This window comes from Vicia villosa, linkage group LG4 (genome assembly GCF_029867415.1).
Source record: "Vicia villosa cultivar HV-30 ecotype Madison, WI linkage group LG4, Vvil1.0, whole genome shotgun sequence".
Lineage (NCBI taxonomy): Eukaryota > Viridiplantae > Streptophyta > Magnoliopsida > Fabales > Fabaceae > Vicia > Vicia villosa.
The window spans coordinates 184455110-184477267 of NC_081183.1; the positions used below are offsets into that span (position 1 = coordinate 184455110).

The following is a 22158-nucleotide window of genomic DNA, read 5'->3' on the forward strand; positions in this document are numbered from 1 at the left end:
GTCAACCCAACTTTGACTGGGCATAACTTTCACATGGAACATCAAAAATTCCTCACTCAAAGCCTATTTTGAAGTAAATTGGATTCTCTACAACTTTGTCTCTCACAAGCCAGGGCTAGAAATGATTCGTTTGAGAGATACAATGCAAAAGATTACAGGTCATTTTCAGGCATCCTCCAAAAGCAGTTTTTTCCCAAAGAGGATATGATCAAGATAAAAGCTCCAAATGAAAAATATATTCCAAAGTGGCTTGTAGAGGACCTCTTGAGGTTTCCAAAAAGTCTTAGAACTCCCTCATAGCTTAAAAATTGAGTGAAATATGATTGATCAAAGTCGGGTGATTTTTGAAGGCAAAATGTGAAAAAAGAAGGTTCAAATTGAGAAACTTTGCAAATGGGCCTATGGTTTTTTTTGATGCAATCTTGGTCCACAAGTCATTAGCATGCCCAAAATCATTTGCCACGAAATTTAGCATTATATTTGATTTAATATGATTTTTTATTTCATTTTAATGATTTAAATTAAGATAAAAATCAAATATTATGGTAAAGGAGATATTTTGATTGATTCCAATCAATATTTATGACTAAATGCAATATAATTTCGTGACATATTAATTGGGAAAAGATTGGCACAAGTTGGGACCAAAATAGAAGGTTTTGAATCAAAAATAAAATCAAATTTCCAAGATTGGCAAGATTTGATTCAAGAGGTTTTTGGACTGTTTTGTTTAACCTAATACAGGCTTATAAGTATCTGAGGATAGGCACACGAATAAGGGTTCAGAAATTGGGAGAAAGAGGCACATTCAAGAACACAAAAATCTTCATAAAACTCAAAATCGGTTTGGTAGAATTGGGGCATCTCAAGGAGTTTTAAAGATTGCAAAAGTTTCCCCAAGAGTTTCTGAACGTGTGAGGATCATCACGCTGCAACAACAACCCCAGATCAATCTCCATTTAGCCAAGGTAAGTTTCTCTGAAACTTGGCTCGAATAGGGTAATTCACGCATTTTCATGTGATTCTGATTGCATATTATATTTTGTTGGTGTGTTGCGAACGTGTATGTGATTTTAATTGAAATTCTGGGCGTGTTTAAGGTGGTTCACCATCGTAGGCCGTTAGGGTTCTTGAAGGTTTGCAATTGGGGCTTTTTGCTAGGCATAAAATTAGACCAAATCGATTACATAGCCGAGTTCGTACGATTCAGACGAGCAAGGGGAGGGTATCGCGAAATATTTATACGTATCCAGGTGGTAATCGCTATTTTTCAGGCATACATGCTACGAAATAATTCGCAGCAGATTCGTAGCAAAACTTCTTAGGAAGTTGCAGGTTCTCTTGGGACGATGATGATGTGTCATCATGGCGTTGGCTGGTTTGAAAGTCCGCGCGCATTTTTATATGGCTTTTACTTGTTTTTTTTTATATATGTTGATTGCGTTTTCTTGAACGAATGAATGAAGTAGCAGAGACGGTAAGGGGCGCGTGCGTTTAGGCTTAGGGTCCAGGGTTCGATCCCTGGCCCTTTTCTTGTTTTTTCTTCAATTTGTCCCCTTGATCCCATGCGCACACAACCTTATGGCACACCATGCTCCATCAAGATCTCACCCTCAACCCTCCACCAAACCAGATCCAGCAGCCCAGATTTAAACCCATACCATGTACTACACAAAGCTGCCACATTGAATCAAAACTCTATTAATTAAAATAATTTTAATTAATTTATATGTTTTAGTTAAATTCTTTTTAAATATTCATTCATATAATAATAATTTATTTTTATAAATAAATTAATATATGATACTAATATTTAAGATGACAATTTATTGTTTGTTCCGATTAAATCGATTAATCGTGATGGTCAATAATAATTTTAATTAAAATTCTATTTAATTAAAATACAATTCAATTATATTCGATTAAATGGTTGCAACTACCTTATTAGTTGTTATGATTAATCTTTTTTCTAAACTTCAAATTTGTTATTCTTTTTAATCGAATCAATCGATTGCGAGGGGTAACAATGCAAATCAATTTATAATTATTAAAAAATATCATAATTCGTTATCAGTAATAATCAAATCAATTGATTAAAATTGGTAACGATACAACTTTCAATCTGTTAACTATGGCGATCGAATCTATTGATCGTTGCGGTTAATAGTGCCATATCAAATCAGGGTTGTACGCCCAAACAAATCCCAAAACACTTTTCAAACTTCAATTTCCAAATACGGATTTTTATCCTCATTCAAACTACGATAGGCTATTCAAAAGCCTTCAAACCTTCAAATCAAGCTTCAAACCTTAAGGGCGTACAACCCGTCCCCCGAACTACGTAGACTCTGATCCTCCATAAGGAGGTACGTAGGCACTTGGCAACAAGGCGAGTCCCCTTCCCAAAAATCTCAATTTTTCCCCTTCTCATTTCCTTAGCTATTAACCTCTGTAATTTTGCTATAAACTTTTACCTTAGATTCAAAGCCAATAGGAAAAGGTTGAGGGTGCCTAACACCTTCCCTCGACCTGAATATAGTATCTTACCCTGATCTCTATACTGCGTAGGGTTTCCTATTCGCCCTTCAGAATAGGTGGCGACTCTCTAAGTTAAAATTTTAGGCAGGTTGCTACAGGGGCTAACACAACTAAGGCCTCAAATGAGGTAGCTGACTCAAGAGGTGCTCATGCTAGATTTAGTTTTTTGGAACAACTTTATGAATAGCACCTGCAATGGCTGAGGATGCCTAAGGAGATGATTTGCAGGTTGAGTACCATCAGATTTGTGCATTGAGGTGTTAACTCTTGTTCTTGGTTGACACGTTCATTTTTGTGGAAAAAACTGGAAAAATAAGGTGTATATCAGAAATGCATAGATTTATGTGATTTTAAGGTGTCCAAAGATGCATCTGTTGACCCATGAAGGGAGATTTTAGGTTTTTAGAGTTGTAGGGCGCACCCTTAAGGGTGGAAAGAGCATCCCCTAGTTTGTTTTAGGTTTCTTCAAACAAAAATGAAAGGGTCTACTTTGTACACTCCGTGGGGTGCTAGTTCGCTACGGTGAAAAATCACAAATACTCCTAGATTTCGAAGATGCATCTCTGGACGTACTTATATTACACAAGTGAAACGCTTTCGTGAGTGAGTCTTCCCATTTTGCCTAAAAACTGTCTGAAGATGCATCTCTGTATTGATATTAGGATGAAATTGAAGGTGCATCTCTGTAAATAACCCTTATTTCAAAACTCAGTGTTTATGTTCAGTGAGTTTTACGGAGATGCATGTACCTGAACCAAGAATATTTGCGTATCAGATAAGATACCTTAATGTTTTGCAGGTATGCGTTGCATCTCAAAGTTTTAATGAAGTTGTGTGATATTCCTTTTGGGTTGACTGAATTATGCAAAACAATATGGAGTTTGTTGAAGCTAATTCTGGTGCAGACGAGACACATGTGAAACCCGATGTTCTGACATGTGTGCTGCAACATCTGGTCTTTTGCAACAGACATATGTTATTGCAGTTTTGGTTCAGACCTTTTCTATCTAAGTTTCACTCTACAAAGAAGATCTACAGATTCATGAAGAAAAGTTAATTTGAATGTACTGATGCAACATGTTGAACACTGTGCTTCAACATGTGTGCAGTTCAACATCTGGCCTTGACACCGAGCTATATGGATGTTGATTGGTGCACAATTTCGGATTGTGACTTAATCCAATTTGTTGCAGTTATTTTAGCTATGCTTTGTTTGATTTGTTTGACAGTTGGAGATGTTCAAATCAAATTTAAATGGAGATTTAAATTTGAATTTAAAATATAACAATTCACATCTTATTGGTTGAGACAATTATGAAGAACTCCATATCCATTAGAATCAGCTGTTTTCTAGACTAAATCAAATCAAATATCCAAAGAAGAAAAGCCTAGAAGACATTGATATATAAGGAGGTTAAAGTCACACGTTTGAGACATGAATTTGTGCGCAAAGTATTAATATCTTTGTGCTAGATTTTGAGTCTTTGTAACTTGTATTCCAAGCTAATGTCATCATAAGGGTTAGTGTAGAATCTTTGTGTAATCCACTCTATGTTTCAATAACTTGACATAGTTGTTGGTTTGTCTTAGTTGAGTTGTAAATTCATCATTTAATATGGTTGCTATTAAAGTTGATCACTAGAGGTTAGTGATTTAGATAAAGTGAGAGGAGTTCTCATATTAAGGGAGATATCTAAATATAAAATCACTAGGATTAAAAAGAGATATTGAATATTATGAGGTTGATGTCCATAGAAGACTAAGTGTATTAATTCGAAATAATAATGTATTTTTTCTTAGGTAGAGTACCCTGCAGACGTATGTGTTGTTAAAAAACTATAACGGCCATTTAATTTTTTTCTTGAATAAATATCTTAAAAAGCTTTAACGAGTATTTAAATTCTTTCTTAGATAAATATGAATGATTGATTTTTAAATCCTTTAACTTGCATTCTAGTTTAATTGAATTTCTATTTTTTTTCTTTTCCTTTTTGTCTTTGTATTAGGGTTCACTATCTTTGTGATTGCGTTAATGTAATTTCTCTTGCTTATAAAAAAAATGTAGTATAATGAAAATTCAAAAGAAAAACTTTAAAATTTTCATAATTTGACAATGATAATGAGATAAAAGAAAAGGTCCTTAATGAAATGAGAAGGAAAAAAAAAAATAGAAACCGTAACGTATAAAGAATTTCGCATTAACCGTAACGAATGCCACGTACCGACTGAGCTGGAACATGTCGGTGGTTTTGTTTTCTAGTCTTGGATCATGTGCTTTTATTTTTTTATGCAGTGATCATTTTCGTACGGGATAATAACAACTTCATGATGAAGTAGTACAGAAATACTAGTAAGATTATATTAAAAAAAAAAACGGATACGATAATGTTATTTGTTTGTAAACTATCCCCGAGTTTCTGAGTTCATTATGCTTTGAAGTTTATCTTAAGCAAATAATTTTGTCAAAAAAAGTAAGTAAAATGGCAATGCCGTTTTTTGTGTGGAAATGAAAGAATTGTCATTTACACAAATCTTTATCTAAGATATAATGTTGTTAGGTTTCTTTCCTTATCATACAACACTTTCAATTTCTGTTGATATGCTACACCATTCAATTTATACTTTTTGTTTAAAAAGGAATATGCAAATTGTACAATTATAAAATAAATATATACTTCATTTTCATAAGAAGTGACACACAACCCAACTCACATCCCAAAAGATTTCACAATCTCGCCATAAGTTATGGATGTTTAAATAGATAGCAAATATCAGACTTATTTCCTCATTACATGAGTAACAATATATAGCAAATTCCTAAATTATTTTCTTACAATTCCGTGCAAAAATTATCCTATTATCAATAATTATAATTATGACATTTATTACTGTTTTATATTCCATAAAGATGAAATTTAAACTCAGCTATTTGAAGTTACAAAATCAAATTTTTACTACACACATCTTGGTAGTAAATGTAAATTTATACCATGGCTCTTTTGGTAAAAATAGCGGTTGACTGATAAGTTAGCCGATAGCTGATAGCTTATGGCTGATGGCTGATGACTAATAGCTTATAGCTTATAGTTGATCACTGATGACTTATAGCTGATAAGTTGATTGAAGTGTTTGGTAAAATTAGCGGTTCAACAAGCTGATTAATTAAAATGACATAAAGAACATTTAATATATAATTATTTTATTTTAAATTAAAATAAATTATAGAGGGTAAAAGTTGATTTTAGTTAAAATAATAAGGGTAAAAATGAAAGAAAAAATGATAAGCTATAAGCTAAAATGCTATTTGAAATAGCGTCTGAAAAATAAGCTATAAACTAGTAAAATAAACTATAAGTTCATAATGAAAAGATCATTACCAAACAGGTCTTTTATTATTATATGAGCTTATAAGCTATAAGCTATAAGACATAAGCTCAAAAAGTAGCATGCCAAACAGAGTCTATGGCTCTGTTTGGTAAGCCATGTTTTCGAGCTTATAGCTTATGTCTTATGTCTTATAAGCTCATATGATAATTTAGACCCGTTTGGTAACGGTCTTTTCATCACGAGCTTATAGCTTATTTTACTAGCTTATAGCTTATTTTTCAGATGCTATTTCAAATAGCGTTTTAGCAGCATATCTTATAGCTTATCATTTTTTCTTCCTTTTTCATCTTTATTATTTTAATTAAAATCTATTTTTAACCCTTATAATTTATTTTAATTTAAAATAAAATAAATATATATTAAATATCTTTTATGTCATTTTACATTTATAAGTTAATTGAACCGCTAATTTTACCAAACACTTCAATTAGCTTATAAGCTATCAGTCTCAACCAACCGCTATAAGCTATAAGTCATCAGTCATCAGCCATCAGTCATAAGCTATAAACTATCAGCTAGCTTATCAGTCAACCGCTATTTTTACCAAACAGACCCTATATAGAAGTAAAAATAAACTAGACAGTTGGACTGTGAGATTAAAATTTGATCAGAATATTTCATATCTATGTCTGTATTTGAAAATCTTGTATGATATGCTAGTCAACTTTATTTGAAATATTTAAATAAATAATTTGGTCCATATTTAAATAAATAAATAAAATTTTAATTTAATGTCACTCCTTTTTATTTTATTTAAGAGTTAATCATCAATTTAATTTTACTGAATTTTTAACCTAGCTCATATTCATAATAAAAATGTTAATTACAGAGATAATATGACAAATTTTAGAATTAATTTATAAGATGTTATAATCACATAAAAGATTGAATTGAGAGAGAGATTATAATACAAATATTATATTATGCCTCTTATTTTTCACACAAAATAAGTCTTAAGTTTTATTTTAATATTTAATATCACATTTTAGAAAATAAAACTTTATTTTTAATTGTAGTTTATGTTTCTTTTTTTTTGGTTACAATTGTAGTTTATGTTAACACAATAAAATATTTGATTTTTTGAAAAAAAATTAAATATGTGAAAAAATCATTCTATTATCTTTTGACCATCTAAATTAGCCTATTCTTATTTCCATGAATATAGGCAGTTTATTTCACATTTTATTTAAAATAAATTTTATAATATTATATATTATTTTTTAAAAATGTGTAAAGATTTTTTTTTTAAAATTGTTAATTTATAAATATCATAATTTATTACATTAATACACATAAATACATGTTGATGTCAATTTGTCATAAGTTAAAAAAACTTAAAAAATAGATTTACATAATATTATTTAAGCTTAAGAGGAATCCTATTTAAGTTTTTTTGTTTTGTTATAAAATTTCTTGAATATCTAAATTTTAAAAATAATTCATATTATTGTTATTTAGAATAATTTTTTTAAAATGATATAATTTTGATTATATTTTAATCTTTTATTAATATATATTTATGTTATTCAATTTAAAAAAAATAGGTAAATATATATAATTTTTTTTTTAGAAAAGTTGTTTATTTTTTGTAAATATAAAAAAAAAGGTCAGTAAATATTTTTTTCTAGTAAAAAATATGCACACTTTTTATCTATTTAAAAATTAATCTTGACCCAACCTTAACAGATCTGATTTGAAGCCTTTACGTGCAAACCAAATAACCATTTTAACATTTTAGCAAGTCACTTCCAAAATTTCCTTCACTATATACCGAATCATAAAAAAAATCCCGATCATACCCTCGTTTCAAAATAACTCCATGACGTGGCAGAATCATAGTGGCTAAAAACACTAACCGCACCTACATCTAACCGGAGAGAATTATCATCGTTCTTCTTCACTACCTTATTATATCACTCCCAAAATTCACGAGCAACAAACATATAGAAATCATTTCCTCCAAGATCTATCTATTTTCGAATTTCGATCTCAAACGCTATGGCGTTTTCGAGATCCATCGCATTCTCTGCGTTCCTTGTTCTTCTCTTCATCAACGGTAGCCTCTGTTTCTACCTCCCCGGTGTTGCACCACAAGATTTCCAGAAGGTTAGTTTCATTTCCGTTTTGATTTCATCCACATTTGGTTAGTTTTCCGTTGTTTTGTAGTTTTTCGTTTATTTTATCGTTAATGTGGACGAACCGCTCGATCTGTTGTTCAAATCTGAGATCTGTGAGAATTTAATTTTCAAGAAACGTTCGTTTTAGGATTTGATGTATTTGTTTGAGTTTTGTTGGTGGTGATTTGGATCACATTGTGATATTTCTCTGTGTGCGATGATTATTGTTGTGCGTGCGAGTGTCGTTGTCATTATTATTTTTGTTAATTTGAGTTTCATCTGGTGTCGGTGAATGAATTTTAGTTACTTTGATGGTGCGAGTGTGAAAGTGTATGAATGATTTGATTCGGTTCAGTTATTGTAGTGATGTGAAGGTTTCCTGTGTGTTGGCGGTTAATGGAATTTAGCTCAATTTGTAATGAGAAATTAGAAAGGTTTAGTGTTTGACTGTGGATACATGTGGTGTGAGGAAAATTTTGGAAGTGTACCTGTAGGAAATTTTGGTAGCTGAATGTTTGAAACCTAGGTGAAAGAAGTGTTCCTTGATATATGAGTTCTAGGTTTTCCTTAAGATTAGGATGGAATCTGGATTCCCTGCGGTTGCCTAAATCATTCAGCCACCACGTCAGTGAACATTGGATCAAGATCAGATGGTGCGGATTTTAATGGTGGGATTTTAGTTTATAAATAAACTCAACGATCTTCTTGAAATTTGCGTTGGCCCATCTGGATCCAATGGTCACTGACATGGTGACTGTATGAATGAATTTCGTGTATTTGGGCGAACATTTTGGTAAATTTGTATTTGAATGAATAGAACTGACATTACAAAATTTTGATTTGGTGAGGATTGTGTTTGAAGTGATCTATGTTTGTATGATTTTACTCTCAATGCTAGTTTGATGTAAAAGTTAAGTGTAATAATATGTTCAACCCAATGCAAGAACTACTTTTATCATTTCTAGTAATAGAAAGGTTTGAAAGCAAAGTCAAATTTGCCAGAAAGTAACCCGAAGACATGTATTTTCACTAAAATCACATTTGTCACAAGGTAGAATAATTTCTCATCATCTTAACCTTGAAATCAAACACACTAATTTGCAATGTTTTCGGTTATTTTTATTTGTATTCTATATTGTATATCATACATACAAAGTTACAAGGACTCTGATACCTTGTATTCTCTGATGTGGTGTTAACCACCTACAAATGAATGATCCATTGCGTCATCGCAAGTAGTATTGCATAAAGACTCTGGGTCTTCACTTCATTTATTTATGTAGTTTAATTTCCTACCCTAATTTCCATTTTTCCTGTATTCAAATCTTAATTAGTAATGCTTCATCAATATTTAGAATTTTTACATGGATCTACTTCTAGACTGACTGGTCTAATATTACACGGTGCAGGGAGATACATTGCAAGTGAAAGTAAACAAATTAAGTTCAACGAAGACCCAACTTCCATACACATACTATTCACTTCCTTATTGCACTCCAAAAAAAATAGTGGACAGTGCTGAAAATCTCGGAGAAGTGCTTCGTGGTGACCGCATTGAAAATTCACGTTATGTGGTATGTTTTGTATGACATGCTAAACGTTGGCTGGATGTTTGTATTGTGGATATGAACTGATTTACTCCATGACATATTTGCAGTTTAAAATGCGTGAACCACAAATGTGCAATATTGTGTGTAAGCTTGTACTTGACGCCAAAACAGCAAAAGCATTCAAAGAGAAGATCGATGATGAGTATCGGGTGAACATGTATGGCATGCCAGTAATTGTCTTATATTTTTGTGCCTGTTTTCTGCCACAATATCAGTATAGGGTATCTTACAGTGGCTCTACCTTTACATGCAGGATTCTAGATAACCTTCCTCTGGTTGTTCCCATAAAACGTGTGGATCAGGACTCTACTGTTTATCAGCTTGGTTTCCATGTTGGACTCAAAGGGCAATATAGTGGGGTATGCTCATTATTCTATGAATCAATGTCTGTTGTGAATGGAAACTATTTTTTTGTACTTACTATGTTGAAATACACAGAGCAAGGAAGAGAAGTTTTTTATACACAACCATTTGGCATTTACTGTCAGATATCATAGGGATTTGCTCACTGAATCTGCTAGAATTGTTGGCTTTGAGGTTAAGCCATTCAGGTTTGTAAGTTTGTGATTGTTTTGTTCTATGAATTGATTCTTTCAAACTGGTTGTGTTATGCATGCCTTAGTGATTTTTGAAATCTGAATGTTGATTTACAGTGTCAAACATGAATATGAAGGGAAGTGGGAGGAAAAAACTCGTCTAACAACCTGTGACCCTCATGCTAAACATACAGTTGTCAACTCCAATACTCCTCAAGAAGTTGAAGAGGGCAAGGAAATTATTTTCACGTACGACGTTGAATTCCAGGTGAGATCATCTTAAAAAAATGGTGCTTGTATTATATACTCGCCACTTTTCAGTGCCTATTGGCTTACATTAGCCAAGTTGTAATATACATGGTTTGTACCAATAGATGAAGTTCCTCTTGTATTATTCTTGTATAATTTATCTTAATAAAATGGTGCTTCTGAACTTGCCACTTTTGATTGCCTATTTGGCTTACATTAGTCAAGTAGTTAAATATATGGTTTGTGTGGAGAAATTAATTTACTTCAAATAGATTAAATTCCTCTTGTATTATTCTTTTATTTATTTTTGGCCTTTCATAAATAAATTTCTGTTTTCCCCCTTGCATCTCTACTGCTTTTCCTCCTTCCTTTCTTATTATTAGTTAAGTGAAAGATGATGACAGATTTTATTTTGTATAACCATTTACCTTTGCCTACTTTCAGGAGAGTGATGTGAAGTGGGCTTCAAGATGGGATGCCTATTTGCTGATGAGTGACGATCAAATTCACTGGTTCTCAATTGTGAACTCATTGATGATTGTACTCTTTCTCTCGGGTATGGTGGCAATGATAATGCTGCGTACACTTTATCGCGATATTTCCAAGTACAACGAGCTTGAGACCCAAGAAGAAGCACAAGAAGAGACTGGTTGGAAGCTTGTCCATGGTGATGTTTTCAGGCCACCAAACAACTCAGATCTGCTGTGTGTTTATGTTGGTACTGGTGTTCAGTTTTTTGGGATGATACTAGTAACAATGCTCTTTGCTGTCCTTGGATTCCTCTCTCCTTCAAACAGAGGTGGGCTAATGACAGTCATGCTCTTGCTATGGGTTTTCATGGGGCTTTTGGCTGGTTATGCGTCAGCCCGCTTATACAAAATGTTCAAAGGATCAGAGTGGAAGAAAATTTCCCTCAGGACTGCAGTCATGTTCCCCGCTTCTGTCTCTGCTATTTTCTTTGTTTTGAATGGTCTTATATGGGGACAAAAATCATCTGGAGCTGTGCCGTTTGGAACAATGTTTGCTTTGATCTTTTTATGGTTTGGAATCTCAGTTCCACTTGTTTTTGTTGGTGGCTATATTGGGTTCAGGAAACCTGCAATCGAGAATCCTGTGAAGACAAACAAAATCCCCAGGCAGATCCCTGAACAGGCGTGGTACATGAACCCGGCCTTCTCAGTTTTGATAGGGGGAATACTCCCATTTGGAGCTGTTTTCATTGAGCTTTTCTTCATCCTCACATCAATCTGGTTGAATCAGTTTTACTACATCTTCGGCTTCCTCTTTTTGGTCTTCGTCATCCTCGTTATCACTTGCGCCGAAATAACCGTTGTTCTTTGCTACTTCCAGTTGTGCAGTGAGGATTACTTGTGGTGGTGGCGGTCTTACCTCACATCTGGCTCTTCTGCACTATACCTCTTTCTTTATGCAACATTCTACTTCTTCACCAAGCTTGAAATCACGAAGTTGGTATCTGCGATATTATACTTTGGTTACATGCTTATAGCTTCTTATGCCTTTTTTGTTGTAACCGGTACCATCGGTTTTTACGCATGCTTTTGGTTCACAAGGCTCATTTACTCATCAGTTAAAATTGATTAGTCACACTCATAACAGTCAGTGGTCTGGAGTACCCTACTATACTTGCTAAAAGATGAGGAAAATGTGTGCAAGAATTTTGAAATTCAGGTACTATCCTGTTCAGAATCAGATGTAACCTATTCAATAGAATTTTGAATTGTGACGACAACGTAATTCTTTTGTTTCAATATATCTTATACTTGCCAGAGTTATCAAGTACAGATAAGGTACCATGCACTTTGTTTTCTGTTATTTCTCGTAGAGTTACAGATGGTCTACACGTTAGATGTTTTTTAAGTCTTTGAATTGAAAAGAATATTTAGTTTGTTGAGAATTTTTTGTAAGATGATTTAATATTTTTAAGTACTCAACATTGGATGCGCTTTTTATTTATTTGCATCAGCAGTGATTTCATAATCGTGAGGCTGTTGACTGAACATATCATGTGCAGTTCTAATTTTCGTGAGCTCTCCCTCCTGCTCTTTTTCTTCCTATGTCTCATCCAATGACTTCACTTTTTTTTTCCCTTTCCACACTTACAAGATCAAAGCTGGACTCCACTAGGCATCAATATATAGATCTTGCATTTACATTATATTTATTATATTATCGAAACCGGTACATGTTTTTCCAACTTCTCATTTCTTCTGCAAGGCTCATGAATGTTACTTTTACCATAGCAAAAAAAAAATGGTGTTCATTTGTACCCAAAAAAATGGTGTTAACCAAAACTCTTGAACAATCTAAACAAAATAAAGGTCGAATGAAATAGCACGAATTATGTTTCAGATAATAAACAATGATCGATTGAGATACATAATTTTGTTATGAACATTCACGAACTTTCTTTGTTCCCTTTCCTTTTAGATCCTTTATCCTAATGATTGTTCATGTGATATTTTTATCTGCAGAAGACTCAAACTATGTCTTCCGGTGTTTTTTTTTTTTTTTGATAATGGGTGACAATTTTTGCAAATTAATTTTTATAACATTAATTGAAACTTAATAATGTAGTGTTGAAATTAGGGGTGTGCATGGTTGGCTATTCTCAAAAATCAAACCATAACCATTTTAAAACTATTTAAATTGTTTGAATTTATAATCATAATCACATTTTATTCAAAACTGATTATATAATCGATTATAAATTTGGTTATGATTATATAACCGGTCTTTAAAAAAAATCCAGTTTTAAAAATAATTTTTTCCGAAATTTTTTATTTTAAAAATAAAATAATTTATTTTGACATTAAAATATTTGGATTTAAATAATAACCGGATTATAACTGAATCCAAAATAATATTTGGATTTAATTATATCCAGATTATATGAATGGATAACCAAACTATTAATAACTAAACCGATTAATAACCATTCAATTATATTCGGATATTTAAAAGTGGTTTAAATTTAGTTATGAATTTGGGCATCACAACCAGATATTTTGCACACCCTAATAAAAATTTTAATTCCCTAAATTCAAAATCCCTAGAGTTCCTTGTATATAGGTCCTTATTAAGGATTTTTTTTGTGGTCACATATTAGGCTCTAAATAATTTCTCTCTTGATAGAATATCCCATTATATACTTAATGCAACACTAGCCGAGTATATTTATTAATTTAATTTAATTTTTTTCATTTCTTTTTCTTATTTGCACTCGTGCCAATTTTATCATAAACTCAACCACCCAACTTTCTGTTGTCCTTTCCCTCTCAATTTTTGGAACGAATCATTTATTAGTTTTAACGTAAAGCATATGCAAACAAAACATCTAGTTTGAAAACAATATTAAAACTTATTCGCCATACTCTGTAAAATAAATTTAGTAAATACAAATTTGTTACATGGCTGTTAATTAGTTACTAGCTGACGTTTATTTTCTGTTCTTTCATTCTTTTATTTTAGGATCTCCTGTATATAAAGTTTATCAAAAGATCTTAAAATAAAAGAAAGTTAACAAACAGAAAATAAATGCTAGCCGGCAACAAAGTATGGTTAAAAAAACTCACATATGATGGTGCTTGTTGTTTAGCCAACTTAACTTATATACCAAACAAACAAAATATTTCAACTTGTTAAACAGAATCATTATAAAAAACACAATCACATATGTTTATTCTGCCATTATTACAAGTCAGAGAGACAAGACAAAGACCCTTGTATTAGAAAACAATTTGTACGATTCCCTTGTATTTAACATTTAAATAAGTTTTTCACAATAACCTTAAAACCCAACTCACCTAAACATTTTTTTAACCCAAATTTAATACTAGTAGTTTTAGTAAATGAAATTTGTCACAATCAACATACACTGAAATCAAGGGAAAGTGAAACATAGAGAGAAAGAAGGAGAGTGATAGAATGGCATCAATATATTTTTACAAGGATGTTCTTCCATTCATTGCAATGGTTGCAATAGAGTTCACAAACGTTGGTGTATCTGTTCTATTCAAAGCAGCTACTCAGAATGGATTGAGTTTCTATGTCTTCATTGCTTACTCATATCTTGTCTCCACTTTTGTTCTTCTTTTTCTTCAACCCTTCTTCCTCAAATGGTCAACAGGGCTTCCTCCTTTGAACAAGTCTCTAATCCTCAGAATTTTTCTCCTTGGAGTTTTAGGGTAATATAACAATCTAATATTTTGAGTTTTTAAGTAATATTTTTTTTATTGATCTTGAGTTTGTTTGATTTGATGAATTTGTTTGGTGAGACAGAGTTGTGGCTCAGCTATTTGGCTACAAAGGACTAGAATACACTACACCTACTCTTGCTTCTGCTCTTGCCAACCTTATACCTGCTTTTACATTCATCCTAGCTATCTTTTTCAGGTGCCAATTTCTCTTACTCTTTAAAAAATGTTACACTACTTAAAATTTTGTTTTTATTGTGAATATTATTGGTTGTTGAATGAAGGATGGAGTATATAAATTTAAGAAGCAAAAGCAGTCAAGCCAAAATATTGGGTTCGAGCATATCGATTTTAGGCGCACTCGTAGTTGTACTTTATAAAGGTCCGATAATTATACATTCGCCATCGACAAAACCACTACATACTATTGATTCTCCAATAAGTATAACAGCAGAACCAAATTGGATTCTCGGTGGATCTCTACTTCTTATAGAGTTTCTCATTATTCCAATCTGGTACATTATTCAGGTATATCGATCAAACTCGCGTACGATTTCAGACACATTGTGAATTTCCAATTCTCATATGCATTGCAAGTACTAACATAGATTTGTGTTGTTTCCAAACAGACCAATGTCATAAAAGAATATCCATCCGAAGTTATTGTCGTCTTTTATTACAACCTATGCGGAGCAATAGTGTCTGTGCCACTATGCTTACTACTAGAACCAAACTTGAGTGCATGGAAAATAAATCCCGATATCGAGTTGATCTCCATTTTAGTCTCGGTAATTAATAAACTTGCGTAGAGTTATAGAAAATTTAAATTATTTGGATAATAGTACAGTTTGTTGTTCGTTTGTCTTCTAATTTATTTATAATCGGAACTTTTTAATTTGATGCAGGGAATTTTTTGCACTGGATTAAGTTGTCTTGTTCATACTTGGGGACTCCATGTTAAAGGCCCTTTGTACATATCAATGTTTAAGCCATTGTCAATAGCTATTGCTGCATGTATGAGTGCTATATTCCTTGGTGATGCACTGTATTTTGGAACGTATGTATTTCATTCTTTTACTTTTTATTTTTTGCTAACATTGAATTATTATATAAATTTATAAGGCTCTTTTAACATGTTTTTATTTTTATTTTTATTATTGCAGTGTTGTTGGAGCAGTAGTAATATCAGTTGGATTTTATGCTGTTTTGTGGGGAAAATCCAAAGAAGAATTGATTGGTGATTTTGACACAAGTACAGTTCCACTTTCATACAATGCTAAGACTCCTTTGTTGAAAAGCTAAATTGTAATCATGTGTTCTGGCTTGCTCCGGCTTTAAACGGAGTTCCTGGAAGTGGACGGTGGAATTGATCCCCTTAAATTAATCGGTTGCAGGGTCGATACTAAGATTTAAAAAAAAAAAAAAAAAATGATTCTTGGAAATGTAGATGATATGTATTGGCGAGTGAAGCTGATAATTAAGGCTCACTTGTTTGTTAGTAGGTTTTTAATATTTTGTGCATCAAGAAAATTTCATAGTAATTGTATATTAAACACAAAATCAATAAAGTTATTAAGCTTATATTAGAATTAAAAAAACATATATATTTGCATATTTCAATTCTTCAACACTTCTGGATTCAAATAAAAACAACTAAAGGGTTTAAGATAAAAAAGGACGATCCCAACTAGATTTTCACCACATCTAAATCAACAACTATATCACCTATAAGAAAAATTTATTAGAAAATTTATTAATAAAAGGATAAAAGAACATAAAAATAGGACACGGACAAAAACTCATGAAAACAAAATGTTTTGAATCTAAAATAAGGCAAACACATCAATTGGGGTGTAGATAATTCCTAATGAACATTCAAACTTATGGACTTACACAATCTCTATAGTATTAAACCCTGCACCCATGATCTTGATTGAGTTGATAGTGAGAGTGTTTGGAGGTAAACCACCCCTTATATGGAAAAAGATACGTCCATGTACACAATCTCTAAAGTATTAAACATTGCACTCATGACCTTGATTGAGTTGATAGTGAGAGTGTTTGGAGTAAACCACCCCCATATGTGGAAAAAGATACGATCTTCGAATGTCTTATGAGACTCGAGTAAAGCCCCACCTTTATATCATAGTCTCACATGTGAGAGGTGCATCATGAAGTTATCAACAAACATGATTAAAATTTTGGTAAAGATAATTGATTCAGGTCTGAATCGTGAATGAAGTCATTTTTCTTAAAAGTATTTCAAACACTCTCTTAATGGTTTTAGAGTTTGGAAAATATGAATATCCAGGATAATTCAACCTGTCAACCGAGTTTGCACAAGACTGATGAAGAACCCAAATGCAAGGAAGATTGTCTGGGATAATGAAGAAGATGTATTGTATGATTTGAATGAATGATTTCGAATTTTGAATAATACTCCCTCCATTCCTTTTTAAGTGTCGTTTTAGAAGAATTTTTTTGTTCCTATTTAAGTGTTGTTTTATAATTTAATGTTATAATTTGTCAATTATACCCTTATTTTCTCAATAACTCCACCTCACATTTTTCAATTAGTTATTGGAAAAAGAGAATGTATGAATGAATTTATTTGGAAAGAGAAAAATAAATAAGGGTATGATAGGAAAAGTAACTCTAACAATCCACTATCTTGGTTGAAGAGTTTTTTTTTCTTCTAAAATGACACTTAAAAAGGAACGGAGGGAGTATATCTATAGGTCATGCATGTGTTGTTTCACAAGTTTGTAACTCTTGATGAAACAATGTCTTTTTAGCATTAGTTTGCAATGGTTCGCCTATACTCACCTTATGCACCACTTCATGAAGTGTTGCATATAATGAATTTGAAATTTAAACTTTCAGCAACACCAAAAAAATCAGGAGCAATACTGTCGCCGCATGTCGGAGCGCCGGTGACGTCGCCTCATTAACGCCGCAAATAGCTCGATTGCTCCGATGTGTCGTGCCAAGTGCTCAAGTGCCGCCTACAAGCCCTCACTAGCGCCTCTACTACCACGCCCTCGGACCTGGACCCGGAGCTGGAGTCGGTGTTGTCAGTAGTGACACCGACGATGGTTTGTATGGATGAGACAAATGGCATAATGCTTATGACCACCACGCTAGTCCATGTGCCACTTTATTCTCTTTTGTCTTTTTGTTGAGTTAATATTCTTAACTATTTATAAGGACTTTCAATGTGAGTAAATATTTCTATGTGAGACTATTTCCCTTGCATTTATTGGCATTTACTCCATTCCACTTGTCATTTTTGAAACACTTCTATAAACATTAATTCTTCATAATTTCCAACACAATGAATATATATATATATATATATATATATATATATATATATATATATATATATATATATATATATATATATATATATATATATATATATATATATATTAGGTCTAACTAACTACTAACTAACTCTAGCAATATAACAAATTTATATTTCACTTATGGTAGCTTATCATACACTTGCACTAACTGCACAACTTAGCATACATGAACCTGTTGTATATCTATCATGAGCCTTCATACGCACACATCATGTTATGTATGTATGCACATATTTGACAGTTTTAACACCCTTCCTCAAGCTTATCATGATTGATGTCAAGCATGTTAAGTTTGGATATAAAGTTGTTGAATGTCTTAGGTGGTAGAGCCTTGGTGAAGAAGTCTACAAGTTGCGCCTGAGACTTGATGGGAAGTAGTTTGAAAATGCCTTATTGAAGCTTTTCCCTAACAAAATGACAATCAATTTCTAAATGCTTAGTCCTCTCATGGAAAACTGGGGTGGTTGTAATATGAATTGCACTTTGATTGTCACAATAGAGAGAAAGTGGCTTGCTTCATTGGATCCTTAAATCTTTCATAAAATAAAGTAACCATTGAAGCTCACATCCAACAAATGAAAGTGCTCGATATTCTTCCTCAAAGGAACTTCTAGAAACTGTGTGTTATTTCTTTGCTCTCCATGAAACTAAGGATGAACCAACGAAGAAACAATAACATGATGTTGATCTTTGGTATCCAAACACCCTGCCCAATCAGCATCTATGAAACCCAAAAAGCTGCATTGTGGAATCTCTTTTATACATTAAGCCTTTTCTTGGTGAATTTTTTAGGTACTTCACTACTCTGCGAGCTGTATCATAGTGGTTGTGGTGAGGTAAAGTAATGTCAGGCCTTGTAGTTATGACGTAAAGTAGCTTTTCTACCAGTCTTCTATAACAAAGTATATCTTCATAAGGTGTTGATGTATCTTGGTGTCGTTTGATGGTTGTATTAGTGGAGTTTTGACAGGCTTAGACCAAGTAAACCAATATCTTTCAATATATCCAAACAATACTTTTTTTGACAAATACTAATGTCAGTGGTAGAGTGAGCAACTTCTGTGCCTAGAAAGTATTTAAGCTTCCTAAGGTCTTCAATATCGAATTCATTTTTAAGAGGAATCTTGATTCTTTCAATCTCATCTAAGGAATCTCTTTCCAGAATAACATACATAAATCAATAGTGCAGTAAAATGATATTCTTTGTGAAGTGTGAACAAAGAGTGGTCTGAGTGATTGTTGATATCCTTATGCATTAAGAAATCATGCGAGTTTTTCATACCACTTTCTAGTGGCTTGCTTTAAGCCATAAATAAACTTCAACACTTGCACACTTGATTTGGCCTTGGACTTGTGACTCCTTGAGGTATGGACATATACACTTCTTCGTGTAAATCTCCATGCAAAAAAAGCATTATTTACATCTAATTGGTGTAAATGAAATGAATGAATAGAAGCCAAGGCAAATAATGTCCTTACAGTAGTGATCTTAGCTACAGGTGAGAGGGTGTCAAAGAAATCAAGCCCATTAACTTGATTTTACCCCTTGGCCACCAATCTTGCTTTATACCTTTCTATTGTTCCACATGCCTTATGTTTAACCATGTAAACCCATTTTCTCCCAATAAGTTTAATGTTGCTTGGAGGATCAACATAGACCCAAGTTTTGTTATCTGTCAAGGCTTTTAGTTTAGGCTTCATAGCTTTGATATAACATTCTTGCTGACTGGCTTCTTTATAACTTCCTAGCTCAGAAGTAGTAGAAGTAGACAAGGTAGATGTATGATTTTGTAATGAATGATCATGATTAATAGGATAGAGTATACCTGAAGAATCTGGACCAACTTATTATTTTGAGGAACTGTCGACGGAGTTAGACAAATAAATAGGTTTATGTGTGTTTCTAGATGATTTTCTCAAAGTTTGAGGTACAAGCATTTTTGGTTGTTCAAGGCTTTGTAATTATTCAGATGATGTATGAATGTCATCTACATTTTGTGATTGTAGATTTTGAGCATCATCCTTAATGTGACTTATATCTGGTTCATGGTTTTTATCATAGGTAAGATTAGTGGAATGTGATGTGTCAGGATTATTGGAGTAGACCATGTGATGGTTCCAATGAAAAACATAAATCAAGAAAAAACACCTTTAACACCTTTCTTGTATCCCAAGAAAACACATTTTCTTGCTCTAAGGTCTAATTTTATTCTTGCATTTTGCCAAGTGGAGGCATAACACAATGAACCAAATACTTTTAACTAGTTTAGATCAGGGTAGGACGAAACAAAGGAAAGGAAAGTGTGTTAAGGAGAAATAGAAGCTAGAACAAAGAGTTGCAACTACTCTCGCAAATAATCTAAGGAAGGAAGGAAGAGAAACACTTGTGAATTGAAACTGACTCAAGGAGTGCAAAAAAATTCCTCTGCGCATATGAGTAAACGAACCAAATTAGTTTCAAAGAGAAGTTACAAAATCAACGAAAATATTTTCCTTTGGAAATGTAAACAAACTCAAGTGCAATATAAGTAGCGCCATGCCATAATTAGTCACCTCAATCCATGTGTCAGAAAGAAGCAGCGAAATGTTTCAATGATGAAAATGCATTTAATGCGCTTATTCACCACTACTTTTTCAACTAACTCCAAGCGTTTCCACTTTTAGTTTGAAGCAAACAATATCTCAGAGGCCGACCACAATTGCTAAAAGCTTCCCTGGCTCCTTAAGCGGACGACTCTTTCTTTCCAAGTGCATGAAGAAGCTCATATCAATAAAAGTCATCTCACTTGAATTGCAAGATACACTTTCTGATCTCTAATTTTCACTACACTCATCTTGGATCTTAAACTGACTTGGACATTGGAGTGCTAACCTTGCAGGTCCACCGCCGAGCTGCCGTATCTGAGATTAGTATCACCGGTTCAAGATCCTTCATCATTAACTTTCTTCTAATTCTAATTTCAAAATGGAATATATATATATATATATATATATATATATATATATATATATATATATATATATAATCACGATTTTAATCGTCATAATTCTTTTCAAAATGGAATATATATATATATATAATCATGATTTTAATCGTCGTAATTCTTAAATATTAGTTTTGTCTCAATAGTATTATACATACAAGGTAAATTGTGGTTGTTGAAATCGACACAATTCTAAAAAATTAAGTGTATTTGAATAATATTATCTAGACAAGATAAATTGTAGTGGTTTCAACTACAATAATTTTTAAGTACTGAGTTAAAAGTTTGCCTGAATAATATCATCTTGACAAGATAAATAATGGTAGTTGAAACCGCTTTAATTTTTAACTACTTTTTTTTAATGGTAAAATGTATATTAATAAAGAAGTAAGATCAAGATACAACAAACAACATAAAGTACAAGAAGTGCTAAAAAAACAAGATAAACAACAAAAATAGAAAGCCTTGAGATCAACCAAAAAAACATGATAAAGAAACACAATTGTTACAAAATCACCTCGGAGCTCTTTGGCTAGAGCACAAACCAACCAAAACCACTATTGACAGATCTGATTCCAACAAAGGTGGAGTAGAAGATTCCCTATCACACTCTGAATCAGAGAAAAACACTCGATTCGCTATAGATTTAGATAGAGGATAGGATTCTAAAGGCAATTCGTAAAGGTGCAAGAATGCTCTCCTAGTCTATCAAAAATCCAAATCCAAACTATTATCCGAACAAGTATAAAACAGCCTATTCGGATTTTATTATCTAGATGAGATGAAACGAGTGATTTAAATTTTTTATAGAATTCGAGAGAAACTTATAAGTGTATAATCTTGTTTTACTCTAACCTTTATAGTGTTTACTCGGTATTGGATCCAAATCAATGCTTAGTTTGAAGTCAATGTCTTACACATTTTTTTTCTCTATCATTATACTCGTGCTATATTATTATTCATCATAAACTCAATCTCACCCACTTTCTTTGTCCCATCCCTATAATTTTGACAAGGGAATCATTATACCTTTTTTTTATATAAATTTAAACGCAATTATTAAACCATGTGCAAACAAATGATCTAGTTTAGAAATAATATTAAAACTAAAAACTTGAATCACACTACCAAATAAATTAAAACTAAAAACTTCAA

The 22158-nt window shown here is 32.5% G+C and overlaps 2 protein-coding genes across 2 annotated transcripts; both read left to right on the plus strand.

The window, feature by feature from the left end:
• The first annotated feature begins 7837 nt into the window (after window positions 1-7837).
• On the plus strand, window positions 7838-12420 carry LOC131596329 (transmembrane 9 superfamily member 8). Its single transcript, XM_058868951.1, has 7 exons — window positions 7838-8031; window positions 9452-9616; window positions 9700-9809; window positions 9906-10011; window positions 10091-10203; window positions 10306-10456; window positions 10882-12420. The coding sequence occupies exons 1-7, from the start codon at window positions 7924-7926 to the stop codon at window positions 12037-12039; spliced, it is 1911 nt and encodes a 636-aa protein (XP_058724934.1). The 5' UTR covers window positions 7838-7923; the 3' UTR covers window positions 12040-12420.
• A 1751-nt stretch (window positions 12421-14171) lies between these two features.
• Window positions 14172-16311, plus strand: LOC131600510 (WAT1-related protein At4g15540-like). The gene is made up of 6 exons (XM_058872664.1): window positions 14172-14642; window positions 14737-14850; window positions 14936-15179; window positions 15281-15439; window positions 15557-15708; window positions 15815-16311. Exons 1-6 carry the CDS (start codon window positions 14383-14385, stop codon window positions 15951-15953), a joined length of 1068 nt encoding a protein of 355 aa, XP_058728647.1. The 5' UTR covers window positions 14172-14382; the 3' UTR covers window positions 15954-16311.
• The last annotated feature ends 5847 nt before the right edge of the window (window positions 16312-22158 follow it).